The 9,931-nt window shown below is 25.7% G+C and overlaps 2 protein-coding genes across 3 annotated transcripts; one reads left to right on the top strand and one right to left on the bottom strand.

The window, feature by feature from the left end:
- The first annotated feature begins 57 nt into the window (after positions 1-57).
- LOC124427396 (DNA-dependent metalloprotease dvc-1) lies at positions 58-2,924 on the top strand. The gene is made up of 5 exons (XM_046970281.1): positions 58-511; positions 649-806; positions 882-990; positions 1,072-1,191; positions 1,266-2,924. Exons 1-5 carry the CDS (start codon positions 413-415, stop codon positions 2,721-2,723), a joined length of 1,944 nt encoding a protein of 647 aa, XP_046826237.1. The 5' UTR covers positions 58-412; the 3' UTR covers positions 2,724-2,924.
- A 146-nt stretch (positions 2,925-3,070) lies between these two features.
- On the bottom strand, positions 3,071-9,484 carry LOC124427445 (vitellogenin-like). 2 transcript variants are annotated; one of them, XM_046970377.1, is made up of 22 exons: positions 9,352-9,484; positions 8,840-9,072; positions 8,510-8,755; positions 8,213-8,371; positions 8,003-8,145; positions 7,782-7,929; positions 7,515-7,699; positions 7,124-7,443; positions 6,883-7,058; positions 6,571-6,788; positions 6,283-6,502; positions 5,981-6,182; positions 5,664-5,880; positions 5,442-5,599; positions 5,233-5,378; positions 5,019-5,152; positions 4,807-4,936; positions 4,551-4,733; positions 4,160-4,489; positions 3,793-4,048; positions 3,415-3,694; positions 3,071-3,292 (listed from the first exon to the last, which is right to left on the bottom strand). In XM_046970377.1, the coding sequence occupies exons 1-22, from the start codon at positions 9,362-9,364 to the stop codon at positions 3,121-3,123; spliced, it is 4,269 nt and encodes a 1,422-aa protein (XP_046826333.1). In that variant the 5' UTR covers positions 9,365-9,484; the 3' UTR covers positions 3,071-3,120. The 2 variants fall into 2 exon arrangements, with proteins under 2 accessions (XP_046826333.1, XP_046826334.1); XM_046970378.1 differs by lacking the exon at positions 3,071-3,292 and having other exon boundaries at positions 3,551-3,737; positions 3,890-4,048.
- Between the last annotated feature and the right edge of the window lie 447 nt (positions 9,485-9,931).

The following is a 9,931-nucleotide window of genomic DNA, read 5'->3' as shown; positions in this document are numbered from 1 at the left end:
CGATAAAGAGATCATTGTTGTGTGACAAAGCAAAATTAATTACGTTCTATTAAAGAAAAATGGATGAATAAAAATTCTAAAAATATTGATTAAATTTCAGAAAAAAGCATTAATGAATTATGTTAATTTCTTTCTTAATAAAGTTATGTTAATTTCCTTTTTCTTTTTTTCTTTTCTTTTCATTTTTTCAAGATTTAATTATACATTAAACATCTGTAACGTGTTCTGAGAAATTTTCCTGACATTCTTTCATGTACTATGAAGTTATACGAGTGGTATAAACGACCTTTCAAAGTATCGAAAAGTTTTAAACGAATTGGAATGTCCTCAAAGATTTTTAATGGTATTTAATAAAATGTGATCATTTCAAGTCAGTCCGAATATAAATCTTCAAAGGAGAGATTGCTATAATATGAATTCAAAAAGGAATCGTGATTTAGAATTAGCATTAAATTTACATGACGAACTTAATATTGTTGGTGTAACAGAAAATGCAATTATTCCGAAAGACGTAAATATATTTCAAGTTTTTTTTATCTCATTAATGTTAACTTCTTTATTTTATTTTATTTTATTTTATTTTTTTTTATTTTTTTTTTTTTTTTAATTTATTATATTCCCATAATAAAATTGAATGTTTATTCGCAGAAAAATAAACATTACAAACCAAAAACGTTAATCGATCAAACATTGGAAATAATAGATCCAACTCCTAATATTTATACATTATTTATGCAATTCAATACACGTTTTTTCTGGAATGTTTTATTATCTGTTCAGGTTAAATGGAGCAATAGAATGACAAGGTATAAATGACACTTGTTACTCTATATATCTTTTATAAATATAATTAAAAAAAATATATATTATTTACTTTACAGCTGTGCAGGAGTATGTACTTATCATCCACGAAATAAAGAATGTATAATTTCTCTTAGCGTTCCATTACTTAAACTGAGGCCAAGAAAAGATCTTGTCGAGACATTACTGGTAATGTTCATTTTAATTAACTGATGAAATTAAATTTCAAAAGTTATAAAATAATAATAATAATCATTTTTATCATTTTAGCATGAAATGATTCATGGTTATTTGTTCTTGACAAATAATAATCGCGATAGAGATGGACATGGACCAGAATTTTGCAAGCATATGCATAGAATAAATAAAGAGGCGGGAACAAACATAACAGTATGTAAATGTTAACAAATAAAAAGAATTGTATAGTTTATAATGGTAATAATATCATATGTATTTTTTTTTAGATATATCATACTTTTCACGAGGAAGTTAAATTGTATCAACAACATTGGTGGAGATGCAATGGTCCTTGTCATAAGAAGGCTCCATATTTTGGAACTGTACGTAGAGCTATGAATCGTGCACCAGGCCCATCAGATTTTTGGTGGATAGAACATCAACAAAGTTGTGGTGGACAGTTTATAAAAATCAAGGAACCAGACAATTTTAAAACTAAAAATACAAAGAATAATCAAAAATCAAAAACTATATCGAAAAATACTTATAAAGAAAATAATCTAACCGATTGGTTGAAAAATAATAATAATCCATTCGAACAACATAAATCTGGCAATATATCTAGATCAAAAATTTCTAATCCAGGAGATGAAAAGATCAAAAATATTCATAAAAGCAATAGTCCTCTTAATCCAAAAATAAATAATAAATCATTAGATAGCAATCTAAAGAAGCTAGGTAATAATACAAATAATGTTCATGGATGGGGTGTAGGAGGACCAAACAGTTCCTCTACTTCTAAAGTAGTTAATAACAATCATACTCCTAAATATTCTTGTTCTGGGCAAATAGGAGGTTCTAAAATCGGTAAAAGTAATTTATTGGATAAATTTTATATAAAAAGTAATAATCAGCAACAAACATCATTACAACAGAAAACATCATCGTATGATAAAGCTAATACAAAAAAAAGTATTATAAAATCTGTACAAAGAAAAACAAATGCAAGTCAAAGTGATGCTTCGAACCAGGAGATTCGTGACCCTGTAAATTGTCCTATATGTCATGTTTCTGTTTCTATTAATATTATTAACGAACATATAGATTCGTGTTTAGATAATAAAGATGAAAAAAAGTCGAACGATGTAAAAAATCATGTTAATGATCAAATGGATACTTCATCAATGAAAGATAATATCTTTACTACTCCTAAACGAAGTAATGTAATGCATGCATCATCAATGAAACGACAAAAATTAGACAATTTACATAAATCTGAATTCACAGATTGCTCAGTATGTCATAAGAGCTTTAAGACTACAGATATTTATAACCATCTTGACATATGTTTTCCAAAACAATGTGTGTCAAATTCATCACCTAATATAATAGTTATTGATAGTTCATCAGATTCTGAATCATCTAATAGTATACTTGCTGATAGTCCTTGTAGGAAGACAAATACACAATCTAATTCTAGAAAAACTAACAGCAAACACGAAATTCAAAAATGTTTAATTTGCAACACGATTATTTCATCTACAATGTCATTGAATGATCATTTGGAAGAATGTATTGGATCAATGTTTAATGATGAATCTGTATTATGCATTGACATTAATAATGATAATCTAGAAGAAGTTCATGCAACAGATCCCAAGAAGTACCCTTGTCCTGTGTGCATGGAATTATTTACAGAAAATATCATGAATGAACATTTGGATAGATGCCTTAAAGAAAAATAATTGTACTCCAATAGATGTAATAAATATATCGAATTATCAGTGAAAATATAAAATAATAATATTTTGCTTAATGATGCTGTGATATTACAGAAGATCATATAGTAATATCCTTAAATAAAAATACTTTTTTTAATCATAAAGCTATATATAAAAAAAATCATCTGATGCTTTTATTTTTTATTTTATAGAAACATATTTTAATAGTACATATAAATTTAATCTTAAAAATATATATAATATTGTGTGATATATAAAATAATCATCATTTTGTTTTGTACTTTAATATATTAACATACAAAATAATATTTACATTAGAACATTAAGAGCAATTTATAATATTCTTGTATTTATATAATATAAAATATTTTGTTTCATATAAATAAAATTATAAATCACTCTATAATTCTTCATAAAAATTATTAATAATAGAACTATTAACTGTGCATATACCACAACTGAATTCAGTTAAATAAGTAGGAAACAAAAGTAAAACTTGTTTTTGCGTCCATTGCATAAATAAAAGAATATTAGGAAACAATATATCAACAGATATATCACGCAATTTTATCCTGTAACATAATTAATTTCTTATTATTAAAATTTACATTGTAATCGAACAATTGAAAGTATCAATATTATTTGAAATATCAGTATTATTTTATTATAATACTTATTAACAATAATTACATACCATTTAGATCCAAATTTTTGGAACACGTGCTTTTCTAATGGTACATATGATGTAGCATTATATATATGTCCACCATTGTAATATTGAATTACCTTTATAGTACCCGTTTCATCAGTAATAAGTACATTTATTAAATTATTTTTTGTTTTAGAAGCCCTAATAGCAAATCTTGGATTATCATCGTAGCATTGGCCAAGTAATAATATATTTCTATGAGAGTTAACTACAATTGTGGTATTGTAAATTGATCGTACAATATTTGGTTCTATAATACATGTGCCTATTGATGGTAAAAGAATATTTAGAGTTTTATTTTAACGTGCCTGAAAAGAAAGAATATATATCATTGTTAATATATAAATATATTAAGCAACTTACTAAAAAATGAATGAAAAAGAACACTGTCCATATATCTATGGATTCGTGTTCGTATTAAAAAATTTTCTATGAAATTAGAACCATATTGTATAGTCACTTTATTTGAATTTAATTCCAGTTCACTACTGTCAGAATCTTTAGGAAAGACTGCATTTAAAAGAAATTGCCCAGAATTATTGGTATAATTATTGTTTCCACTAAATAGTTCATATACAGCTCTTAACTTCCACACGATTTTTGACAGTGGCTCTGGTAACTGATAATAATATCATTACATGTAATAAATAGAGAAAGAGATATATAATTAACAACATTAATAATATATACATTATGAATAATTTAAACAAATCTATTCGTATCCACTTACATTTTCGTACTTAAGAAAAAATTGATACTTCCTTAAGATAGATAATTCCTTTGAAGCTTCATAACAAGTATCAGTGTATGGAATAAAATTTCTTATTTTCAATTCTTTACGGCACTGATTATGAGGCGACTTTTCCCTTTGACTTTCTTCAAGTTGTGCTTTACTGATTTCACCAATCAAATTTAATATGATCGACGAACCATTACATTTACCTTTAGCAGTATCAGATGGTCCCCAAGTAATAACTAATTTTAGTTTACAAGGAGAAGTAGGATTAACATTTAAAAAGTCCCATTCCCAGTCCATTTCTCTATCAGCTTCTATACAAAACTGAAAAGGATATATTGAAATGCATTTGTGTTACTATTACTCATATACTATTCTACATTACCTTCATAATTTTTCCATCGGGTGTAATTTTAGTTGCCTTAATTTTAAGATTGTCTGAAATCCAACCAGTAGTATCATAAAGAGCAGCTAAATTCCATTGATACAAAACACGTTGAGAATTAAGTTCACGATTTGTCAAAGATAACATGTGATGTTTATTATTTTTTAGATATTCAAGTTTTACCTAGTAAATAATATTTAAAATAATGTTTAAATCAATGAATTATTATTTATGAAAGATTTTATTTTATACCAACTTGAGTTTGCACTAATGCATCAGATGGTTCTACATAAATGGTTAATCCGCAGCTACCTTTCGGTGGTACATATGTAAAATAATCTAAAAGATGCACTGTCGCCAAAATTATTTTCATGCCTGGCCAAATTCTTAAATTATGCAAAACAAATATAGAACATTTATATAAATAATATAATAATCAAAATTTAATATAAATGAAATAAAACTTACTGGTAATTAGCTTGATGGGATGATAATATATCAGATATTACTTTTTCTCTTGATATTGCATTTTCACAATCAAAAAGTTTCGTGAATATTTTTCCTCCCAATTCGGGGAATTCAAATTCAAATAAATTTATTGTCTAGATAAAAATATTTATTGAAGATTTGTATTATCTTCTATTTAAATATTAGATGTATTATAATTTGAATAAGATTTTACCTTTAATTTATTTATTGGTAATACTCTTCTAACTGTATATGATGTGGGGCAATTAGGACAAATAACTTTTAACTTTGTTTGAGTCTTAGGTCCTCTTATATGGGTAACTGTTCTTACATGAGCAACGACTCCCATTTTAAAATGTTCTAAAAATACGAATATAGTAATTATATATTTCGATATTTAAAAAGTAAAAAAGATGAATATACCTCCTGGTGTATTATATGTGATAAATGGCCTCTCATCTAATCCAATTGTAATATTAATAGGAAGATATCCATGGATAGATTGTGTTCTCTCAGCTGCATGCCACAAATCAACCAAAGGATTATAATTTTCAATTATTTCACTTCCATGAATGGATGTTCTAAGAATATACATTAAAATAAGAAATTCTTGTAAAATTTCAACATAACAAAGCCAGTATATACCTTAATATAACATGATTATTACGTCCAATATCCGAATGTATAAAATTTCCTCTCATTGAAAATAATGATGTTGCTGTCATGCTAAGTCTTACATTTGTACCCATATCCGTTACTTGTACTGATTCCATAGTTATAGGAATATTTATTCGTTGTTGATTAATATGAAATTCTGTATTTTGGAAGATTTGATATATATTATCAGATAACGAAGCTAAATCTAGAAAACAATATTCCTTGAATATAATTTATTTCTTTTATTATTTATAAAAAGAATTATTGGATATTAATAAACTATTAATTAAATATAATATACTGACATTGAACTACTTTTGCAATATTCGTTTGATTTAAATGTAAACATAAAACAGTCTTCTGTTGGACTTGTGCAATTACTTCTAAATGTATTGGAGCAGTTTCTTTCTGATCTAACTTATATTGATTCAATATATCTTTAACGTGTGTTGGATTTTCAAGATAAGTTGATAAAGAATGTAGAAGACCTTCCGCTTTGATATACAACTATAAATAATATTTATATTATAAATAAAGATAAATAATAATATAAATATATGTGATATTGATATATTTTTTTTAATAATAACTAGATATTATTACTTACAGATACATGATTTATAGTAGTACCACTTCCATAATTACTCAAAGTAACATACATTGTTTCTGGTACATTCGTAGCTGGATTTGCTATAAAAATTCCATGAAGCATGGCTCCAAATTTTCTATATGTATCTTTGTAGTCGAACAGATAATTACCAGTTAGTAACAATTTATTATTAGACGGTTTACGAAGTACACGTGTAAATTGTGCTGCTATACTTCCCCTAAATAAAGAAAATAATTACTACAATTATAACATAATAAATAGATATTTAAAATAATTTCTACATACATATCAAGATAACAAGGATATGTTGTCTGCTCTATAGATTTTAGGGTTGTATAAAAATAATTATATAAATGCAGATTTGGTTCAGTTTTCATATACCAATATAAAGATATTAATCTACTTGATGTGGGATTAGAAACAATTAATAATGTCAATGCAGCTACTCTCATTTCTAAATGCTCTGTCTTATTTACCAATATTGGCCAGTACACAGGATATATCTATGCATGAAAGAATGTATAATTCAACAATGAGCATATCAATAATAAAAAAAAAAATATATATATATATATAAGATTTTATAGATTTTCTTACAATGTCTGGTCTTAAAGGTGCAGATGGAAGAGATGCCCAAGCTGCAAGTACACGAAAATGACGTGATTCTGCATTATTTCCACTTGCAATCGATTCTAAAAATTCAACTACCCTTCCTAATTGTATATTTGCCAAACCTTCCAACCATATCATTTTTTTTTCATACTCAGTACTTTCTAGAAAATATTTCAATATTAATGATATTATTTAGATTTAAATTAAAAGAACTTCATCAGCATACCTGTGAATTTATCAAGATAAAAACGTACATAATCGTCAAGTATTTCGTATGAACAATACACAAGGCATGTTTTATAAATCAATGTGCCATATGAAAGAATGGCTGTATTCTGAATTTCTGGAGAAATCTCTCTTGCTAAACTTAGAAGTGGTCGTAAAGTTATTAATAATTGTATGTCTGGTTTCCTAACATGAAATGGTAATTGAGTTAAAAGTTGTATTGCTATTATATCTGATACTTTATGATTTTGAATTAAATCGAATATAAACAAAGCAGAGTCTTTACTTCCAATTTGTGGAAGTGCTTCCAAAAACATATTCCTACAAAAATTAAAATAATAATATTTATATTAGTTTATATAAATAAAATATAAAAAAATATACTTTTATACCGTATTGTTTCTTCTTTGTAACTAGTTCCTGAAATATTATTGTATGCGATTTCTAAATCAGTACGGTCTAACATTCCAAGATAATAGAGAAGAATAGAAATAGTTGTGTTATGCAGATTATTTATTTCTGTATCTAAACCAGGAGTTTCAAGTGTTTGGCTCAAACGATCTAATAAGTTTCCTATCTGTAAAAATGTAATATTTTTGTTATAAAAATAGAAAAAAAAAATAATATTAAAATAAATAATAAAATAAAATATAACTTACAACTTTAAAAATAGTATCTTTATCTAGTACTCCTCTACCTTGTGTCAAATCTTCCTCTGGAAGTTCATGTTGCAAAGTTACAGTATGTGGATTGTATAATGAAATTTGATTCACTATATCTTGTACCGTAATTAATTGAAGATTCTGCCTACATACTCCATATAGATATTATTCTATTATTATTAAAAAATATGTCTTATAGAAACAAAGAAATAATATACCTTGAAAAATAAAACTGTGCTTCACCAAAACTTTGAAATGGTTGTACATATATTCCTCCTGTTGCATTAATATATAAAATATCTTCTACAGTGTTATTATATCTTACATAATATAATCGTTCGCTGGATTTTAAAATGGGATCCTAAAGGAATTATATACATAAATAAACTTTTTAACAATTAGTAAAATAAATATATGTTAAAACCCACTTGTTCAGAATGAGGACATTGCATTCTTGGAACATTGGTCCAAAATCGAAAGGAATGACCAATACAAGTCCGTGGATCTAAAGATTTTCTAATTACTTTTTCATTATCATTCTCACTACTTATAACATATTCTATATCGCATTGACCATAATGATTTATCTATAAATGCATTAAAAAATTGAAAATTATTATTATCAAAAAAATGTACAATTATCTTTCCCCCTTACCTTCATATTTGAATATTATAATAATAATAATAATTTATGAATGGTACATTATGATATTATAACAACTTACTTCAGTAGAATGGAATGCTGCTTCCTTTTCTATAGTAGAGAGATCCAGTTGTAATATCCCTACTATACTACGCTTGATATTTGTAACCCAAACAGATTCATTTTGTATAGTGAAATTTTCTACAAGTCCCATTTTATATGTGACTTCAAATGGCATTAAAAGATCTTCATCTCTTTCGTTAATATCTATATCTTCTCCTTTTTCTCCAGTTTTGCCATTCCAAATATTCATTTTCAATGATTGAAACTATTTATAAAATTCATATACATTACATTATCATATTTCTTGTTTGAAATTAAAAATAATATTTTAAAGTCTGTAAAAGAATACCTGCATTACTGCAGCATTTTCTTTTGCTTGAATCACAAGTATTCCATTTAAACTCCATGAAGATGCAGAACTGGATGGTAATAATACACCTGAACTAGAAGTAGCATTATACAAATATCTATATTCCTTTTCTGGTGTAAATAAACCATATATTGATTGTACGTTGCATAGTAATATAAAAACAAAAATTCTTCCTAGTTTCCATGTAAGAAGACACTTAAAAAAATTGTTATCTACAAAAATAATATATACAAAAATAATATATACATGTATGCATATATATATAAAGAAAGAGAGAGAGAGAGAGAGAGATTGAAAATACAAATGTGTAAAATGTAAAATTATATTTCATGTTATACTTTAATTAATTTTATTTGAATATTAACGTCATAATGTTTCTATAATCGTCATAAATTTAAAAATTATATATTATAATTAACAACAATACTTACTCATTAAAAAAAAAAAAAATATATATCTAATAAATATAAAAAAAGAAAAATGAATTATACCTGTAAATTTCATGATGTATGTGATCGTAACTCAACTAAAGTGAACTGAGTTTATGGAAGTCAAAAGATGACCCTTACATCTCCTATCTCCGTGACCCACAAATACGTTGTATTAATCATTTATGTATGTATATCCCCTCAATAAATTATCTGTTATAGTATATACCGTGTATATCATATTATCTTTGTTTACGTAACTTTTATAGAATAGAAAGAAAATAAATAAAAGATTTTTTAAAAATTGATTTTTAAAAATTGATATATCTAATACTGAGAACTTTTGACGAAATATAACGTCATTTATGTACTGTTTATACATTGAATATATTCATTATTGTATAATGCAAAATAGAATAAATTTTTTTTTAAATATTCGTATGATATCTTCTTCGCTCCTATTCATTATTATCGTTGAATAAAATAAGGTTAATGAAAGTAAATATTAGGTCAGTCCAAAAATTCGTGCGCATTAGTAGCATGTATGGGATTTACGATAATTCATTACCAGATCGATAAGATTCTGAACCTGTCAAAACTTGTTATCACTTGACTGATGTATTCGTCAGTTTGTCACCAAATT

The sequence above is a fragment of the Vespa crabro genome, chromosome 10, assembly GCF_910589235.1.
Source record: "Vespa crabro chromosome 10, iyVesCrab1.2, whole genome shotgun sequence".
In the NCBI taxonomy this organism is placed as follows: Eukaryota; Metazoa; Arthropoda; class Insecta; order Hymenoptera; family Vespidae; genus Vespa; species Vespa crabro.
The sequence above is the reverse complement of the archived record's forward strand: the minus strand, read 5'-3'. Positions and strand labels throughout refer to the sequence as shown.

Bases quoted from the DNA above. Each gene is read 5' to 3' on its own strand.
- LOC124427396 (XM_046970281.1), top strand. From the start codon at position 413: ATGAATTCAAAAAGGAATCGTGATTTAGAATTAGCATTAAATTTACAT. The intron at 512-648 runs GTAAATATATTT...GTTTATTCGCAG, and splicing joins ATGCAATTATTCCGAAAGAC to AAAAATAAACATTACAAACC. The intron at 807-881 runs GTATAAATGACA...TTTACTTTACAG, and splicing joins TGGAGCAATAGAATGACAAG to CTGTGCAGGAGTATGTACTT.
- LOC124427445 (XM_046970377.1), bottom strand. The intron at 8,756-8,839 runs GTATTCTTTTAC...TTTTATAAATAG, and splicing joins AAAATGCTGCAGTAATGCAG to TTTCAATCATTGAAAATGAA. The intron at 7,700-7,781 runs GTAAGTTATATT...ACATTTTTACAG, and splicing joins AAGATACTATTTTTAAAGTT to ATAGGAAACTTATTAGATCG.